The following is a 21,063-nucleotide window of genomic DNA, read 5'->3' as shown; positions in this document are numbered from 1 at the left end:
GCGCATCTCGCCGATCTAGCGGCACAGTAACGCATTGCGCTACAAACCAATGGCCATGGTTAGGTGAACGTGGTAGCGAGAATGGAGAAAGAATATTGTCATGAGCGGCGCGCAGTATAACATTGCATTGACCATTGTTGATGGTCTGGCCCGGCGCGCGCTACTTCGTAACACTTGCCATCGGTCAAGAAAGCGGCGCGCGCTACTTCGAAGAAATTTATACGAGTAACATCCGTCAATACATTGCATACATTACTTGGCTCGCCAATCCCTGTTCGCGGCGCTCTTTTCAAGCTTCCTATGCGCGAGAGCTAGAAGCGAGCAATAAACTAGCAAATTAAACAATGCATATTTTATAAATATTTCGAGTGTTCGTTTTAATTTTACAGCCTTTTGTATAATAATTGGATAATCCTGTGGATAATAATTATGCCTAGTGTATAAATATTTAACTAGTTTACTGTCTCAAGTTTGATTATATCAATGGATGATAATTAATCACTCTACACTCGACTGTCACGTGACGAAAACACCGTAATTTCATTGGTTAACCTGATAACACGCCGCAGATCTCTATAAGCACCAATTATTCATCGCGCGTGCAGTAAACTCAAATTAAATCCTTATTTGTTACCGAAATTCAGACTTTCGACAAAACTGTACCATAATATGGATTGGTCGAAAATCGAGTGTTTTAGTGAATAACTTATAATATATTTTCAATTTTATCAAGATATGACCGATAGATTTTCTTAAAACTTTTGAAATAGTTACATGGTTATATGGCGGATAATGTGTGAGAGTTTTGGAGAAATTCTATGTGCCAAACTAGAGATATGACTTCAAACACAAGAAAATATCTCCAAATTGGCGGTTTCTAACGGAAATCAGGCATATATTTCAAGATCTGACTGATAGATTTTCTTTAAACTTTCCAGATAATTACATGGCTATAGGACGGATAATGTGTACGAGTTTGGGAGAATTTCTATGTTCCAAACTTGAGATATGACTTCAAACACAAGAAAATATCTCCAAATTGGCGGTTTCTAACGGAACACAGGCATATATTTCGAGATCTGACTGATAGATTTTCTTTAAACTTTCCAGATAATTACATGGCTATATGACGGATAATGTGTACGAGTTTGGGAGAATTTCTATGTGCCAACCTTGAGATATGACTTCAAACACAAGAAAACTGTACCATAATATGGATTGGTCGAAAATCGAGTGTTTTAGTGAATAACTTATAATATATTTTCAATTTTATCAAGATCTGACCGATAGATTTTCTTTAAACTTTTGAGATAGTTACATGGTTATATGGCAGATAATGTGTGAGAGTTTTGGAGAAATTCTATGTGCCAAACTTGAGATACGACTTCAAACACAAGAAAATATCTCCAAATTGGCGGTTTCTAACGGAACACAGGCATATATTTCGAGATCTAACCGATAGATTTTCATTAAACTTTCTAGATAGTTACATGGCTATAAGACGGATAATCCGTGCAAGTTTGGGCGAATTTCTATGTGCCAAACTTGATATATGACTCCAAACACGACAAAACTGTACCATAATATGGATTGGTCGAAAATCGAGTGTTTTAGTGAATAACTTAGAATATATTTTAAATTTTCTCAAGATCTGACCAATAGATTTTCTTTAAACTTTTGAGATAGTTACATGGTTATATGGCAGATAATGTGTGAGAGTTTTGGAGAATTTCTATTTGCCGCACTTGAGATATGACTTCAAACACAAGAAAATATCTCCAAATTGGCGGTTTAGGCGGAACACAGGAATATATTTCAAGATCTGACTGATAGATTTTCTTTGAACTTTCCAGATAATTACATGGCTATATGACGGATAATGTGTACGAGTTTGGGAGAATTTCTATGTGCCAAACTTGAGATATGACTTCAAACACAAGAAAACTGTACCATAATATGGATTGGTCGAAAATCGAGTGTTTTAGTGAATAACTTAGAATATATTTTAAATTTTCTCAAGGTCTGACCAATAGATTTTCTTTAAACTTTTGAGATAGTTACATGGTTATATGGCAGATAATGTGTGAGAGTTTTGGAGAAATTCTATGTGCCAAACTTGAGATATGACTTCAAACACAAGAAAATATCTCCAAATTGGCGGTTTCTAACGGAACACAGGCATATATTTCGAGATCTAACCGATAGATTTTCATTAAACTTTCCAGATAGTTACATGGCTATAAGACGGATAATCCGTGCAAGTTTGGGCGAATTTCTATGTGCCAAACTTGATATATGACTTCAAACACGACAAAACTGTACCATAATATGGATTGGTCGAAAATCGAGTGTTTTAGTGAATAACTTATAATATATTTTAAATTTTCTCAAGATCTGACCAATAGATTATCTTTAAACTTTTGAGATAGTTACATGGTTATATGGCAGATAATGTGTGAGAGTTTTGGAGAATTTCTATTTGCCACACTTGAGATATGACTTCAAACACAAGAAAATATCTCCAAATTGGCGGTTTAGGCGGAACACAGGAATATATTTCAAGATCTGACTGATAGATTTTCTTTAAACTTTCCAGATAATTACATGGCTATATGACGGATAATGTGTACGAGTTTGGGAGAATTTCTATGTGCCAAACTTGAGATATGACTTCAAACACAAGAAAACTGTACCATAATATGGATTGATCGAAAATCGAGTGTTTTAGTGAATAACTTAGAATATATTTTAAATTTTCTCAAGATCTGACCAATAGATTTTCTTTAAACTTTTGAGATAGTTACATGGTTATATGGCAGATAATGTGTGAGAGTTTTGGAGAAATTCTATGTGCCAAACTTGAGATACGACTTCAAACACAAGAAAATATCTCCAAATTGGCGGTTTCTAACGGAACACAGGCATATATTTCGAGATCTAACCGATAGATTTTCATTAAACTTTCCAGATAGTTACATGGCTATAAGACGGATAATCCGTGCAAGTTTGGGCGAATTTCTATGTGCCAAACTTGATATATGACTTCAAACACGACAAAACTGTACCATAATATGGATTGGTCGAAAATCGAGTGTTTTAGTGAATAACTTATAATATATTTTCAATTTTATCAAGATCTGACCGATAGATTTTCTTTAAACTTTTGAGATAGTTACATGGTTATATGGCAGATAATGTGTGAGAGTTTTGGAGAAATTCTATGTGCCAAACTTGAGATACGACTTCAAACACAAGAAAATATCTCCAAATTGGCGGTTTCTAACGGAACACAGGCATATATTTCGAGATCTAACCGATAGATTTTCATTAAACTTTCTAGATAGTTACATGGCTATAAGACGGATAATCCGTGCAAGTTTGGGCGAATTTCTATGTGCCAAACTTGATATATGACTTCAAACACGACAAAACTGTACCATAATATGGATTGGTCGAAAATCGAGTGTTTTAGTGAATAACTTATAATATATTTTCAATTTTATCAAGATCTGACCGATAGATTTTCTTTAAACTTTCCAGATAATTACATGGCTATAGGACGGATAATGTGTACGAGTTTGGGAGAATTTCTATGTTCCAAACTTGAGATATGACTTCAAACACAAGAAAATATCTCCAAATTGGCGGTTTCTAACGGAACACAGGCATATATTTCGAGATCTAACTGATAGATTTTCATTAAACTTTCCAGATAGTTACATGGCTATAAGACGGATGATCAGTGCAAGTTTGGGCGAATTTCTATGTGCCAAACTTGATATATGACTTCAAACACGACAAAACTGTACCATAATATGGATTGGTCGAAAATCGAGTGTTTTAGTGAATAACTTGAAATATATTTTCGATTTTCTCAAGATCTGAACGATAGATTTTCTTTAAACTTTTTAAATGGTTACATGGTTATATGGTGGATAATGTGTGAGAGTGGTAACACGACTCCTGTCCGACAGCGACATCTGTCCGACTCAGGGTACCAGAAAAAAACGACATCTGTCCGAAATTGTGACCTGATTTCAGACATGATCTAAACTGTTACTTGCTAAATTGTATACGTAACATGTCCAATTTGAGATATGATCTGAGCCATAGTTTACTACCACAGTTTATTTTCATTTGATGTTGATAAATTGGACAATAGTTTCAATGTTATTTAAATGTTATATGAATTAATTCAATATAATACAATAACACAGAATCAAATCTAAAGCATAGTCAAATTTCCGATGGCTTTAAGGAAATCCATAGGGTTGCTGTAGTTGTCGTAATCATCTTCAATTCTCTGAAGTTGTCGATCATAACGGATCCATTTGGGTGCACGTTGCTCAGGTAGTTCCCGCCCGTCTCTTTTGGTTTTCTTCACGTCTGTAAGGGCTTGTTCTGCTTTAAGGAACTTCCAAATTGTGGGCTTCGAGCAGGAGAGCATTGAATGGAATCCGTGATTGTGGATTGCGATAAGTGATCCCCATACTGCTGTCCTATATGTACTCATCACTCATGTCCTGTTCTCAACTAGTCAATCACGTATCGATGGATCAGATCTTAAGGAATCACATCAGCTTTAGAACGTCACGAGATTACCTGTGAGCTTGTGAAATACGAATGTGAACCGAAATGACAATATGATCCGAAATTCGGACAGATGTCGCCAAAAAATACTCCTGTCCGACAGCGACATCTGTCCGAAATCCCTAATTCAGCATATAGAAATTCTCCCAAACTCGTACACATTATCCGTCTTATAGCCATGTAATTATCTGGAAAGTTTAAAGAAAATCTATCATTCAGATCTTGAAATATATTCCTGTGTTCCGCCGAGACCGCCAATTTGGAGATATTTTCTTGTGTTTGAAGTCATATCTCAAGTTTGGCACATAGAATTTCTCCAAACTCTTACACGTTATCCGCCATATAACCATGTAACTATCTCAAAAGTTTAAAGAAAATCTATCGGTCAGATCTTGAGAAAATCGAAAATATATTCTAAGTTATTCACTAAAACACTCGATTTTCGACCAATCCATATTATGGTACAGTTTTGTCGTGTTTGAAGTCATATCTTAAGTTTGGCACATAGAAATTTGCCCAAACTCGCACGTATTATCTGTCTTATAGCCATGTAACTATCTGGAAAGTTTAATGCAAATCTATCAGTTAGATCTCGAAATATATGCCTGATTTCCGTTAGAAACCGCCAATTTGGAGATATTTTCTTGTGTTTGAAGTCATATCTCAAGTTTGGCACATAGAAATTCTCCCAAACTCGTACATATTATCCGTCATATAGCCATGTAATTATCTGGAAAGTTTAAAGAAAATCTATCAGTCAGATCTTGAAATATATGCCTGTTTTCCGTTAGAAACCGCCAATTTGGAGATATTTTCTTGTATTTGAAGTCATATCTCAAGTTTGGCACATAGAAATTCTCCAAAACTCGTACACATTATCCGTCATATAGCCATGTAATTATCTGGAAAGTTTAAAGAAAATCTATCAGTCAGATCTTGAAATATATTCCTGTGTTCCGTTAGAAACCGCCAATTTGGAGATATTTTCTTGTGTTTGAAGTCATATCTCAAGTTTATCAGATAGAATTTCTCCAAAACTCTTACACATTATCCGCCATATAACCATGTAACTATCTCAAAAGTTTAAAGAAAATCTATCGGTCAGATCTTGAGAAAATCGAAAATATATTCTAAGTTATTCACTAAAACACTCGATTTTCGACCAATCCATAATATTATGGTACAGTTTTGTCGTGTTTGAAGTCATATCTTAAGTTTGGCACATAGAAATTTGCCCAAACTCGCACGGATTATCTGTCTTATAGCCATGTAACTATCTGGAAAGTTTAATGCAAATCTATCAGTTAGATCTCGAAATATATGCCTGTTTTCCGTTAGAAACCGCCAATTTGGAGATATTTTCTTGTGTTTGAAGTCATATCTCAAGTTTGGCACATAGAAATTCTCCCAAACTCGTACACATTATCCGTCATATAGCCATGTAATTATTTCAAAAGTTTAAAGAAAATCTATTGGTCAGATCTTGAGAAAATCGAAAATATATTCTAAGTTATTCACTAAAACACTCGATTTTCGACCAATCCATATTATGGTACAGTTTTGTCGTGTTTGAAGTCATATATCAAGTTTGGCACATAGAAATTCTCCCAAACTTGCACGGATTATCCATCTTATAGCCATGTAACTGTCTGGAAAGTTCAATGAAAATCTATCAGTTAGATCTTGAAATATATGCCTGTGTTCCGTTAGAAACCGCCAATTTGGAGATATTTTCTTGTGTTTGAAGTCATATCTCAAGTTTGGCACATAGAAATTCTCCCAAACTCGTACACATTATCCGTCATATAGCCATGTAATTATCTGGAAAGTTTAAAGAAAATCTATTGGTCAGATCTTGAAATATATTCCTGTGTTCCGCCTAAACCGCCAATTTGGAGATATTTTCTTGTGTTTGAAGTCATATCTCAAGTGTGGCAAATAGAAATTCTCCCAAACTTGCTCAGATTATCCGTCTTATAGCTGTAGAAATATCTGGAAAGTTTTAAAAAATTCTATCAGTTAGATCTCGAGATAATCGACTTTCGTCAAATATTGTACCATGGTACAGTTTGGTACGGAAAGTCCAACTCCCGAAATTTGGCAACTATCAACATCATGGCACAATTAAGTCGCATGCCCAGTAAATTGCTAATCAAATGTACAGTCTACAGTGTATGAATTCATGAACGAATTTATTAAGGCAGATTGGTATAACAACTATCGTAAATGCTATTTTGTATTAACAGTGGAAAGTGTTCTTAAGGGAGACTGTTGTGCAGCCATGCCGGGAGTTATAAAACACGTCATTAAAAACACTTTTCAACTACAAAACTTAACCACAAAACCAGCTTTGAGCACTATTTCTAGGTTCTGAAACGACTAAATGATGCGAATTATAAATCCCCAGAGCTGATCCCACTCTACATTAAAAACACTTTCCAACTACAAAACTTAACCACAAAACCGACTCTGAGCAGTTAGCACTATTTCTAGGTTATGAAACGACTAAATGATGCGAATTATAAATCCTCAGAGCTGATCCCACTCTAAATTAAAAACACTTTCCAACTACAAAACTTAACCACAAACCGACTCTGAGCACTATTTCTAGGTTCTGAAACGACTAAATGATGCGAATTATAAATCCTCAGAGCTGATCCCACTCTACATTAAAAACACTTTCCAACTGGATTGTTCAGCCCTTCACTTTCATTGTTCAGCCCTACACTAATAGCATACGTTTGTTTAATTTGCTCTCTTATCTGCTTTTTTATCTCGCCTAATTGTTTAACGGTGAGATATTGTGCCTTTCACCTTGTGGCTTAGCCTTGCATCATGGCAGCTGTGGACAACACGGAGATCGACAGTATTATGTTTAAAGCTGAGGATTGGATGACAAGAGTTATGGATCAGTTCGGTTGTGAAGAACCAATTCACATAACTTCTGTATTGTGCAAACACTTTTTGACTAAAAGGACATTAAATCTAGAGGATAGGAAAAGTTTGCATTTGGTTCGCTTTCAAAATGACAATTTGAAGAAGATGAAAAACAGATTGAGCTCAATCAAGGATCAGTTGATTGAGAATCAGAAATTGGTCATCAGCGCTCAGGAATCAATAATTGACTGCAGAAACAGTTGCAGGCAGTGCAGACCGTCGTCAAAGACACGGTAGAAAGTCAGTTTAAATCGTACAGCGATACAGTTCAGGAAAACGTCAAGGTTTTTCAACCTGAAAGTTCAGTTACTGCCGAGACTTTGAAGGAAGTCGTCAAGTCTGTGGTGCAAGCAGAAGACCGGAGCAAGAACACTATGATTTTTGGTTTGCCTGAAGATTCCAGTAAAGACTTGAACAAAACTGTCGAAGAAATTTTTGAAGAGATTGGACTGAAACCAGCAATGGAGCTCAGTAGAGTTGGCAAGTCGAAGGAGAAAACTACTCGGCCAGTCAAGGTTACTCTGTCCAGTTCCAGTACAGCCTATCAAAAAATCAGTCAAGCTCGAAAGCTGCGACAATCAGAGAAGTTGAGCTCAGTCTTCATTAGTCCAGACCGCTCTTTGGAGGATCGTGTTAAGCACAGTCTTCTTGTTCAAAACCTGCATAAGAAGAAAGAAGCTGAGCCAAACAAGCACCACTACATCAAAGGAGGGACAATTCATACTGAAGAAAAATCAGTGAGATGAGTGTGGCTTTCACTAGAGTGCATTTTTTACAATACATGTGTTGTTATTTCATTAGGGACGATAGTGTTTGTATGAGGATGGGAACTTGTCCCGTTGTGATAAAATTTTTTGTTTTATTGAGTCATTCATTCTGGCCGTTGGCGGTTGGAGCACACAAAACTTTAAGTTTTCGCGATATTTGTCAGATGAGGTTTAAATTCCATCGTAAAGTTGCTGTTCTACACAGTGAGGCATTTTCCTATCAAGAGTGCAGTGCCCTTGTGAGGGATTATTACGATTTTTATAATATATTTGTTAAGATTTAAATTGGTCATTAGAACCACCCGGGCACCGTCTAGGTTTTCAATCAACTAAAAAACTTAACCACAAAACCGACTCTGAGCACTATTTCTAGGTTCTGAAACGACTAAATGATGCGAATTACAAATCCCCAGAGCTGATCCCACTCTAAATTAAAAACACTTTCCAACTTCAAAACTTAACCACAAAACCAGCTCTGAGCACTATTTCTAGGTTCTGAAACGACTAAATGATGCGAATTATAAATCCTCAGAGCTGATCCCACTCTAAATTAAAAACACTTTCCAACTTCAAAACTTAACCACAAAACCAGCTCTGAGCACTATTTCTAGGTTCTGAAACGACTAAATGGTGCGAATTATAAATCCTCAGAGCTGATCCCACTCTGCATTAAAAACACTTTCCAACTACAAAACTTAACCACAAAACCAGCTCTGCGCACTATTTCTATAGGATCGATTACAATTCTATTTGTACCTATAGCATATTATGTCAGTACACCTGCGAGCAAATGAGGATCAACATTTTTAACAGCTATTCATTAAACTTATATATAAGGTATAACACAAGTGGCACTGATGCAGATGAATCATGGATAATTATTGACTGTTGACGAAAACTCGAAGTTTGAAATCCAAAGTATAAAGCTGCATGTAGTAGAAACGTAATTGGGAAATCAGGATTAAATATGATCACACGTAACGCGCGGATATAACATGTGCTTTATCCAATGCGAAACTAAAAGTGATGAAATAAGAAAATCGACTGTAGAGTGATTTAGCGCGACCGTATATCAATACTAAACAATATATACAATATTAAACAATATATACAATATAAAAATTATTATTAACAATTAATCACATTTCGAAGTTTTACTCGCCACAGCCAACAGCGAGTCGACATGCGGTGTATTTGTAATCAGCAATGTGGCAAATTTAACTTTTTTGTTCCGGTTCATACACCAGTTAATATAAAACATCCTAAGGGCATAAGAGCAACGCATAATAATGTATTTTTTAATTAAAACCGAGATCGACGATTATGAACCTAAAAAGAATGATCTAATTTTAATCGCTATTGGTATTTAAAGAAAATGCTTAATAATTTGGGACCAGGCCCGTCCTTATTTGACGCTCAATCATGGTTTATCGATTATTCTGTTCAGTCAACTGAAGAGATCTTACACGCATATGTAATCAAATGTTGCTGAGATCAAACGGAATCCTTAACTCACTCCAGAGACTAGGTGACACTGGGATTCTAACCCATCCCTTCAACCTTCTTTTTGGACATAGATCGTTGTATTTTGCTTCATTCTTATGAAATCAATAGAAAGTGGACGCAGCAAGCCCTGATATGTCTGGGCCTATGTATAAGGATGTCATCCATATGTTACATTAAATGTTATTGTCGATGTTCCCTCTTAATGGGGACTGTGGGATGCTCTTTGGGGTCTGGACGATATTTCTCCTTGCTCCTGTAATGTGAAAACAAAATTAAGTTTAGTGAATTGTCCAAAATATGGAAATCAGCATCTGTTCTTAGATTATTCAAGAAGGGGGCTGAAGCAGACCCTTTAAATTATCGATCTGTATCTCTGACATATATTCTGTTTAAAGTTTTTAAACAATTTGTGAGAAAACACATAATGAACCACTTGAAGAATAATATTTCTGAGCACCAGCTTTCTCGAATTTGCTTGAGACTTTTGGCGATACTTAAGAATTATCCAGTTAAAAATTAGGATTATCGTTTCACGTAAGCTCCAAATTGTGAAATTTCTCAGTTGTTCGTCAATTTAATCACATGTGTTTGCACTTGACAAATGGTTTTTACACCACCCCCATGGCCTTGATAGTTTCTAGTATGATTGTGTGATTGGCGTAGCAGTGATTTTATTTGCATCTGCTGCATTATTTTGATTCGTGGACGTAATTAACATCTCACACAGGAAACTAGCTTCGATTGCATGACCTACAGAGTTTTTAAAACTTTTGAGCAAACTGTTTCACCAAACTGTTTCACCAAATTTGTTGACCAAATGTTCGACCCGTGAACATACAAGGCTACTTCAAACCTTTGAAATTACTGTAACCCATGAATTAATTTTCTGCAGATCGTTCTTCAATGCCCTTAGATGGCATCCGAAGTTATGTACAGTTTCTCATCAGCAATTTATTGCACTTAATTCTGCTTGATTAAAAAACCATGTGGCAACTTCTACTGTTGCTCAATAGCAAGTTTAAACATGCTGCTTCTGAGTCAATTTATCTTAATCGATCATCATCCATATTATAATACACTATAAATTACAGTTTTGTTACTAACACCCCTTCAACTTAGCACATGGCAGCTGCTCAACCAACTTATACAGGCTTTAACTACCCAGGAGGGTTTGGTCAGCCCCCTCCTGCTGCTAGTCCTGTACCTGCTGCTCAACCTGCCGGTATGTTGTTCTCACATTGAAACTATTTGACTTTAAACCTCATTTTCTGAAATTGTTCTATTTACTTTTACATAGTTTACATTTTCTGTAAGATATGCATTTTTTCCCGATCCATGACTCAAAGTGCCGAAGGCACAAAAGAGTCAAGGACAAGGGTTAGCGAACGAGGTTTTTTTTGTATATGTTAGCTTTCGTCCGTACCTGCGTGCGATCGACCACCGACCGTGCCTGCGAGCGTACGTGTCGCCCACGTGTCTGCCTGCGCAAAGTTATTTTGCGCGATCATCTGAATTAAACAATTGTCGGCGCGCGGTGTTGAAATGTTCAAGTACATTGTTAATTTAACCATGCACGCATCCCGCTTATAGCATAGTATTATTATTTTGAGTTAGTATTACTATTTTGCACAGATCCGTGTCAAGTTGCATAAACAATAAACATACGGTATATGGTTACATAGAAATATACACGATTTTCAAATTCAATATGGAATTATATCAACTGGGCGGCGCTCGGCCTGTCACTCCGCCATATCTGCATGCTTATAAACAGCCAAGACTGGGGTCCCCAGGTGGTATGGAATATGATAAAATACCCCATCACGGATCGGGAAATTGAGCGGCCATCCACAAAAGAAAAGCGGCCGCATTTCTTGTTAATTGATACGAAGCAACACTTTTATTGTTACTATGTGATTGTGACTTTGTTTTATTCCATAAAAACTCTCTTTTCAGGCACTGACCCAGCAGCATATGCACAATACTATGCACAATATGCTCAGTACGCCCAGTATGCAGCACAGTATCAGCAGTACGCAGCTGCTCAAGCTTCTGCTCAGCAAGCGCAGCAACCTCCAGCATCGCATCCATCTGCCATTACTACTCCCAAGACTGTTACAGAGGTTCCAACATACCAGTCAAACACGCAGAAACAATTCCAACCTCACACTGTACAAATTTCTGGGCTAGATAAAACAAAAGCTCCAAATATAAAGGATATCACGGACAAGTTTGGTACAGTTGGCACTATTAAGAAGAATCAGTATGGCCAGGCTAGTGTTCGGTGCAGGCCAGATGATGGACTTGTTACGGTTGAGTATGAAGCAGCATCTTCGGTTGAAAGTGCCATCAAATGGTTCAATGATAGTGAAATTGATGGGTGCACTGTGAAAGTAGAGCTAGCTCCAGCGAGCTCCCCAGATGTAAGCACAGTGAGAGCAACTACTTCTGAGCCATCTCAAGAACCTCCCCCCCAAGCTAGTGCTGGCCCTGGCCCACCAGTACACTACCAACCTCCTGGATACCCACCTGGCCCACACATGGGCCCACATCATCCTCATCCATTCCCTTACGGTCCTCCTCCTCCACACTTTGGGGGACCACCTCCCCCACACATGCAGGGACCACCTCGTCCCAATGTTCCTCCTCGTCCCGGTGACTGGGACTGTGTTCATTGTGGGAACAGTAACTTCCAGTTTAGACAGGAGTGCAGGAGATGTAAAGTATCCAGATCAGATGCTGAGAAAGGAAAAGTGTCTTCTGATAAGCCTGCTGCTGGCATGGGATCAAGACCCCCATTCAGACCACCCTTCCATCCTGCACACGCATTTCCTCCCCGGGGTCACCCCTTCATGAGACCTCCACAATTCCACCCCGGGATGAGACCTCCCTTCATGGGGGGACCTCCCCGACCCTTCTTCCCTTACCGTCACCCTAGACCTCCATATCAAGGGGCCGGCTTTAAGAGGAAGCAACCATACAGTGCAACAGCTAGTGTAGCTAAGGAACAGAAGACAGAAGAGAAGAAAGAATGAACAGAGCTGGAATTATTCTGTACTCAGTTTTATTAATGCTCACTATAAGTAGATATTGTGACCTTTTTACAGATACTGTGAGTTGGCACCTGGACTACTATCTTAAATTTATGATTGTCAAATTATCGAAATTGATTTCTTACTGTTTACAATCGTAGAAAGTTCTATTATATTTTATTCTTGATAAAAGTTTGAATTTTTATTATTAACAAATAACTAATGATCTGGTTAAACAGATTTTAAATAATTGTACTACGTTAGTGCAGGGTTGATAACAAATTAAATTGCGGTCTTATCAATTATTATATTGCTCTATTGGGATTATTCTTTAAAGCAAACGCTTCCGGGAATTTCAAGGGATAAACAGCTATTTCCTTGCGATTGGCATACAAGTATTTCTTTATTTGATAAAACGTGTAGCCAGCTAGGCTTCCTTTTTCTGTAGTCGACATTACAGTCACTACTTTTACCTGTTAAGATGTCACGATTATGTTCTTAAAGTAAGGGACTGTTCGCATGATTACACATTACACTAGAACTTGATGCCACGAAAAACTTTTGAGGGAAAGACAACAACTTTTGGGGCATAAAACCGTAACATACATTATATAATTATATAAGTTATAACGTTCCTACAGAAATTTCAGGGTATGCGATTACTGATTTCAGCTTTTATACTTTTAATTTTAGCTTATTATCTAGGTATAAAATATACTGGGTTGTTAAATAAATGTAAGAGACTGAATAAAGGGAACTAATTATGCCTTATCAACGTTGGTTCTTTTACCTTATAATTAAGATTAATACGTGATTTCTGAAACTAACAGTTATAATATCCTTTTTCTATCCTAGCAAGTAAAACATGAAATTGGATTCAGGGACCCAATATGATATTTGTGCGCATCTTTATAATAGAAAAGCTTTGCATATTGCACGGGAAAATATATCGAATTTCGTTGGCTGTAAAATGAAGCAAATTAGGGTAGATTAAATAACGAGTGGTTTTCCATCTTTCAAAGTGTAACTACATAATGTAAAGGTTATTGATTCAGTTGAATTGCTAACCTTTATTAAGTTTCAGAATTTTGAAATGTGCGATGGATACGATTGCAATACTAACAGGGACGGTATTGGGCAATAAAATGATAACTTTTTATAAATAGAAACACACGTGTTTACAGTTTCAACAAATTGTTTAGTTCTCTTAACCAAGACTTTGATGGTTATCCCATCCTACTTTTAATTGGGTGTATTCTTGGACGCCTAGAATGTACATTATACCTGTTTGCTGAGATTGAGAAACATTCCGGTTAGAACTCATTCAGCTCTCACAATTCACAAGCAATAAGGAAGAAAGCAAGAAGTTGTGTGTTAGATAAAAATCAATCGTTAATACATTAAAATGCTACAAAATAATCGAAATATCCTGCTTACTAAAGTGGCTTTTAATGCCACCTGATTAGGTCTTCTTCAGGCTGATACTCACAATATCCGACATGTCGTCCAAGTAGTCGATTTTTTTTTCTTTAAAGCTCAGTGTAAGAATATAATTTAATGAAAATAATATGTAAACGTTAATCCGCTATGTTAAGAAATTTCTGGATTTATCTGTGTAGGTAACAATAAATCTTAATCGCCCTGCATGTGCATTGTGTAATCGTAGCAGGTTTACTGAGATAAAATATAACTCTGCTGAGCTGTGAAACTCGTCATCTCAGTTAACTAATCCGCATAATGTAAACCTTTGTATAAATTATTGATAGTATTGTAATTAAGCTGCTTAGGAAAATGATATCAATTGGAGACAGTGATTGGGATGACAGTGATGATGAACCTGTGGTCACAAAACCACTCACAAATGGTCACAATAGCGTCACTATTTCTAACGACTACTCTACGGAGGACATCCGGACCGAGACTCAGGATTTCTACACTTTTGAAGATCTTCAGTCGGCTACTATTCGTGGAAATCTTGAGCTGGTAACCTACATAACATCTTAATACTGACATTATATTGCATTAGCGAGAACTGTAATTGCTGTGACGTAAATGTAATCAAGATTGGTTAACCATGTTTGTAACAGTAATAAGTGTACACAAAAGTTAATCCAGATGTCAAGAGCTCCAACCGTACAAAGATGAAAGTTGTGATCAATAACCTTCAATCAACACCTCCTAGAACCGTGCTTCAATCACAGATCTCGTTAGTTACTTGACAAAGTTGATGGTTTTACCAGTTACAACTCTCCCAGGTGAAGAGTGTGTTGGACACGGGAGAGTATGACGTCAACGCTCAGCTCACTTCCGGGTAATACTCAAACCCTAGTACTCATCCTACTCATCCTACTCATTGAAAAGGCTATGTTAGGAACCATCTAGCTTCACTGCATTCCATAACTATTTGATATCCTTCACACGATCTTCTTATTAACCATATTTCACGCCGCACCTGATCCATAGAAAGATTCCATTAAAAGATTACAATTCCAGGTGGACACTTTTGATGTACGCAGTAGAACAAGGCCACCACGAACTGGTTGAGTACTTTATCTCACTTGGAGCTAAAGTTGATTTTGATTGTCAGATGTTTTACCCTCTGATGGCTTGTTTTAACAAACCTTATCTTAACCACGACCATGTAAGTTTTGTGATTATTCTGTCCCGAAACTAAATTCCACTGCCATGACAGTGATATATTAAATGTAACTTAGGCTGCGGCCGGTAGCTGCATTTATACCCGACTTTTGCATTGATCTGAGTTGCGATATAAGTTAAATGATTTTCCCTCTCACAACAAGTAAAGCTCTTATCTTTACAGGTTTACAACTGCGTTAAGTTGTTGCTAGATAACAAAGCATTTGTGAATGTGCACGACAAATACCACGTGACTCCCTTGATGTTGTGCGCGCGACACGGCTACACTTCTGCTCTGGAGCTGATTTGTCAGAGCAACGCAGATGTTAATAAACAGGATCAGGTTTGAATTTATCATTTGTTCTATATTGGGGGGGGTGTCATGTCCGTCTATGTCCGCTTGTCTCATAGAATCCAAAAAGGACAGGACATAGGCGGACCATAGGTGCAGATTTCGTTTTGAGGTGAACTTTTATGTTCCCGAGAAATCTTCTTAAGTTTGCTTTTTTTTCTCCTCGGGCACATTCGTAACCTACGGGCCAGGTAAACCTAAACTACATATTGACCGTTATGTACGTCGGTATCTGTTGAGGAGCCAAATCATCTGAAAAGCCCTAAACCTATATTTTGCTCAGGCACGTAGCCAGGATTTTTCTTTGGGGGGGGGGGGGGGGGCTGTCGGCGAGCGAAGCGGACCCCAATGGCGGGGGCTAGGGGGGCGCAGCCCCCCCCGAAAAATTTTGCGAAATAGGGTCTTTTAGGCTAAATTGAAAGTTTAATGAATTTAAAAAAATGTATGGTTTGGCATAATCATTGCCTACAATCCTGACCTGAGTAATTTCCCCCTTTGAGACTTTATTTTGGGTTGAAAATTGAGTTTATCGAGAGGAAGTGAAAAATCTCTGGTTCAAATTTGGATTTGAAGCCATGTTTAATTTTTTCTGTGGAGGTCACTTTTTTGCGCAGAAAGCGCTCGATTTTAGGGGAAAACATTTATGTTTGCTTTTAATTTTTATGGTCCCGTCGGCACCTGTAATCGACAAAATCTGCAGGGGTGAGGCGGACATAGACGGACATAGGCGGACATAGGCGGACATAGGCGGACATTAATGGACACCTAAATTGCCAAATAAAATTTTCAATTTTTGCTGTTATAGGGGGATCATGTTTTTTGTCCGTTCGGTACCCTATATTTTCAAAACGGACAAAAAATAGAGCGGACAAAAACGGACAAAAATGGACAAAAACAGACAAAAATGGAAATAACATTTAGATGCTTCCTCCTCCTACTCTTCCTCCTCCTCCCCCTGGGTCTTCCTGATCTTCCTCAGTCCTCTTCCTTCTCCCCTCCTCAGTCCTCCTCCTACTCCTCGTCCTCGTCCTCAGTCCTCCTCATCAGTCCTCAACAGTCCTTCTCCTCCCCAGTCCTCCTCCTCCTCCTGAGTCCTCCTCCTGGGTCCTCCTCCTGGGTCCTCCTCCTCCTCTTCATCCTCCTCCTCTTCCTCCTCATCCTTCTCCTCAGTCCTCCATCCTCCTCCTCAGTCCTCCCCCAGTCCCCCTCCTCCTCCTCCTATTCAGTCCTCCTCCTCCTATTCAGTCCTCCTCAGTCCTCCTCCTCCTCCTGAGTCCTCCTCCTCCTCCTCTTCCCTCTCAGTCATCCTCCTCAGCAATCCTCTTCAGTCCTCCTCCTCCTGGGTCCTCCTCCTCCTCTTCATCCTCCTCCTCTTCCTCCTCGGTACTCAGTCCTCCTCCTCCTGGGTCCTCCTCATCCTTCTCATCAGTCCTCCTCCTCCCCAGTCCTCTCCCAGTCCACCTCCTTCTCCTCCTCCTATTCAGTCCTCCTCCTCCTCCTCCTCCTCAGTTCTCCTCAGTCATCCTTCTCATTTCTCCTAAGTCCTCCTCCTGAGTCCTCCTCCTGAGTCCTCCTCCTGAGTCCTCCTCCTCTTCCTTCTGAGTCGTCCTCCTGAGTCCTCCTCCTCCCTCTCAGTCATCCTCCTCAGTCATCCTCCTCAGCCATCCTCCCCAGCCATCCTCCTCAGCCATCCTCCTCAGTACTCCTCAGTCCTCCTCCTTCTCAGTCATCGTCAGTCCTCCTCCTCAGTCCTCCTCCTCCTCCTGGGTCTTCCTGATTCTCCCCAGTCCTCTTCCTCCTCCCCTCCTCAGTCCTCTTCCTACTCCTCCTCCTCGTCCTCAGTCCTCCTCATCAGTCCTCAACAGTTCTCCTCCTCCCCAGTCCTCCTCCTCCTCCTGAGGCCTTTTCCTGGGTTCTCCTCCTGGGTCCTCCTCCATCTGGGTCCTCCTCCTCCTGGGTCCTCCTTCTCCTCAGTCCTTCTCCTCCTCCTCCTCAGTCCTCTTCCTCCTCTTCCTCCTCCTCCTCCCTCTCAGTCATCCTCCTCAGCCATCCTCCTCAGCCATCCTCCTCAGTCCTCCTCCTTCTCAGTCCTCCTCAGTCCTCCTCCTCAGTCCTCCTCCTCCTCAGTTATCCTCCTCAGTTCTCCTCCTCCTCCTCCTAGGTCCTCCTTCTGGGTCCTCCTCCTCCTGGGTCTTCCTGATCCTTCTCCTCCCTCTCAGTCATCCTCCTCAGTCATCCTCCTCAGTCATCCTCCTCAGCCATCCTCCTCAGACATCCTTCTCAGCCATCCTCCTCAGTACTCTTCAGTACTCATCAGTACTCTTCAGTCCTCAAAATGTTTGTCCGCTAATGTCCACCAATGTCCATCCAAGTCCGCCAATGTCCGTCCGGGTCCGCCAATGTCCGTCCGAGTCCGCCAATGTCCGTCCGAGTCCGCCAATGTCCGTCCGAGTCCGCCAATGTCCGTCCGTGTCCGCCAATGTCCCAAAAAACACGTCCGTTGTCTCATAGAATCCAAAAAGGACAGGACATAGGCGGACATAGACGGACATGACACCCCCCCCTATATTCAATTTTTGGGATGATGTGGTTTGTCCTTATTTTCAATTTCAAGTCATCTCTTATTTCATCTCTATTCTCTTGTATCCATATTTTACCTGTATAATATTAATGTTGTAGCTCTTCTATTACTGATTATCATATCTATTCGTGTTTTATCTCCGATGTCCATGCTATTACTGAACCTTATATTTTCTCGCAGCAAGGTTGGACGGCCCTGATGCACGCGGCAAACGAAAATAAACGCAGCTCAGTCGACACCCTACTAAAATACAAAGCCTCCCCCTACATCGCAACATTCGACGAACAGCTAACATGTGCGGACATCGCACACAACTGTGGGCACCAGACACTGTACCAGCACCTTGAGAAGATAATATCTCCTGATACTGATATCTTCAAACCTGCAGTCCCCCTTCCTGATGAGGACAAGGAAAATGATGTCCCCACTTATCATAAGATGAGAGAACTAGAGCTGTTCTTAACTTCACAAGAATTGGGAAATCTCATTCCCCTGTTTAACGAACAGAAAGTTACGTTTGAAATGCTTCTCACTATGAATCAGAAAGATTTGGAGCGAGTGGGTATATCACAGATGGGAATTCAGCAGAAACTTTTAACCGCTATCAAAGGAGTACATGGCAGTGAATTTGAGATGCCTGACATGTCCCAGAGTTTGTATAATCTGGAATTGAACTGCAGGGATTGCTCTAAAGTCCTTAAAATCTACACGAAACATTTGAAGTATTTGCGAGCGACAAGCGAGTATTTACTGAGACAGTTCAAAGGTAGCTCTAAACTTATTACAGAATATCCCACAAATGCACCCGAAGACTCTGGTTTGATTACAAACATTCAGAATGTTCACGAAATAGTGGTTTCCTTGCGAGACAATGTTGAATGCATTAACGAGGTAGTATCTGAAAAACTTGGCTGTGAAGTTGTAGAAAAAGGTTCGAATGAGCGGGGAGGTCATCAGACTGGTTGGAATTTGGGTTATTTCGTGGTGGGAGTTGGTATTGGAGCTCTGACCAGTTGTGCGATTATGAAGAATTTGTCGTTTTCGAGTTTCAGCAAGTTTAGTTCCCAAGCATGTGCAGGAGTTCTCGAGTTGTAGTGGAATTTTTACCATCACAAACAATGCTAATTTACTATTGACACATTTTTATTCCACCAAATTAATTTATTGTTGATCAGATTACTTTTTTAGAATGTTAAACGAATAATTCAATCGACTTGTTTTTTCATTCATTGTTTAACTTAAAGCATTGCTGTCACACTGCACCAAAGTATGAATAATTATTGTTGCCTTCAAGTTTAACTTTGACGGATAGGATTTATAAAACTTCTGATTATAATATTTATACTATATTGTATTTTGTAAAACATGGAGATTGGAGATCACTTAGATGGATCATTAACCGAAGGTCTTCAAATTAGCTATTACTAGCTTTAATACTAAATAGAAAGGACCCTTTCCCCGCGCTAGAGACGCGCGCACGCACGCACCAATTAATACAATATAATACAATATAATATATTATTAGGCTTTACTGCATAATAATATTATTAAATTCATTAATTCAATCATTGTCCATGCAGTATGCATGACAATATTGTAGCTCAAAGGTCAATCTTACCAATAACTCCGTCCAGAGCCCATCAAAACTACTTCATCCCCTTAAAGTCCAATAGTTGTCGCACCACGATGAACCCTCACTCAATCATAAGATTTCTTCACAGGTGTATTTTAATACATGATTTGGTACAGTCAATCAATCTAAGAGCAGTACTATGGGCTGTCACCCCGCAGGCCTACATCTTACCTGCATCATGCATGGAGATTGGGGGTAACTTGCGAAGTGAAATATTCTTTAAATGCATACCAAACCAGAGTCTATTTAAATTTAAAAGATCAACAATATTCCTGAATCATAGGGGTCGTTTACATATCACGTAATCAGCCGGGGGGGGGTTCCAAATGCTTACGGTTGATTTCTGCTCATCATGATAGCATGATCAGGGTAGCATGAAACGTAGAGAAAAGTGTTTTCTATGGAAAGGCCATGATTACGTAATATTGCTGTCAAGAGGGAAGGGTTGGGTATTGATTACGGTTGATTTCGGAGGGGGGTTAAAATTGCTAAAATAGTGATTATGTAATAATTATTTTCTTCACTTCAAAATCAAGCAGTTGTTTACTTAGCACAATATATCAACTGCAACTACCGTTTCTTCTTCCCTTTCGTGGCCAGTTCACGATGAGCTCTAGGTTATAATTCCGCTCAAAAATGTATCGTCCCGGCAATACCTGGTTTTTGGCACTTGACAAGGACGGTTAAGTTGTGAATTTTCTAGTGATACACGATGGTCTTCGAACATTCAATGCAGGCAAATCTATAAGTCATTCCATCACAGAAAAGATGCAGCAGTGGCGTAATGTTAGTGGCTGATTTAACTTGGCGCCCCCCTGAGGGTGGCCGGGGCAGCGTTACGCCACTGAGATGCAGCACGTATTGGTATCTTTTACTACGAAGAGCAAGGCATGTACGTAACGTACGTAACGAACGTACTCCCGTACGTGCGAACAACACACGGACTATTTCAAAGTTTGTACTGCGTAACCTAAGCCGCGCGTGCGCTCAAGTGGTAATTTGAGTGGGTCGACGTGGGGTTTCCATTT

General features: G+C 39.2%; 2 protein-coding genes across 4 annotated transcripts in view; one reads left to right on the top strand and one right to left on the bottom strand.

Annotated features, from left to right (window-relative positions):
* LOC134816132 (deoxyribose-phosphate aldolase-like) overlaps positions 1 to 21,063 on the bottom strand; it is a 77,511-nt gene that overhangs the window by 27,658 nt on the left and 28,790 nt on the right. The window lies entirely within an intron of this gene.
* Positions 10,913 to 19,627, top strand: LOC134814878 (ankyrin repeat, SAM and basic leucine zipper domain-containing protein 1-like). The gene is made up of 6 exons (XM_063823181.1): positions 10,913 to 11,022; positions 11,757 to 14,815; positions 15,088 to 15,143; positions 15,326 to 15,473; positions 15,654 to 15,812; positions 18,583 to 19,627. The coding sequence occupies exons 2-6, from the start codon at positions 14,624 to 14,626 to the stop codon at positions 19,495 to 19,497; spliced, it is 1,470 nt and encodes a 489-aa protein (XP_063679251.1). The 5' UTR covers positions 10,913 to 11,022; positions 11,757 to 14,623; the 3' UTR covers positions 19,498 to 19,627.

This window comes from Bolinopsis microptera, chromosome 5, assembly GCF_026151205.1.
Source record: "Bolinopsis microptera isolate Bmic1 chromosome 5, MBARI_Bmic_1.0, whole genome shotgun sequence".
Classification (NCBI taxonomy): domain Eukaryota; kingdom Metazoa; phylum Ctenophora; class Tentaculata; order Lobata; family Bolinopsidae; genus Bolinopsis; species Bolinopsis microptera.
This window is presented reverse-complemented; position numbering and strand designations above follow the sequence as displayed.

Bases quoted from the DNA above. Each gene is read 5' to 3' on its own strand.
- LOC134814878 (XM_063823181.1), top strand. From the start codon at position 14,624: ATGATATCAATTGGAGACAGTGATTGGGATGACAGTGATGATGAACCT. The intron at 15,144-15,325 runs GTAATACTCAAA...TTACAATTCCAG, and splicing joins AACGCTCAGCTCACTTCCGG to GTGGACACTTTTGATGTACG. The intron at 15,474-15,653 runs GTAAGTTTTGTG...TTATCTTTACAG, and splicing joins CTTATCTTAACCACGACCAT to GTTTACAACTGCGTTAAGTT.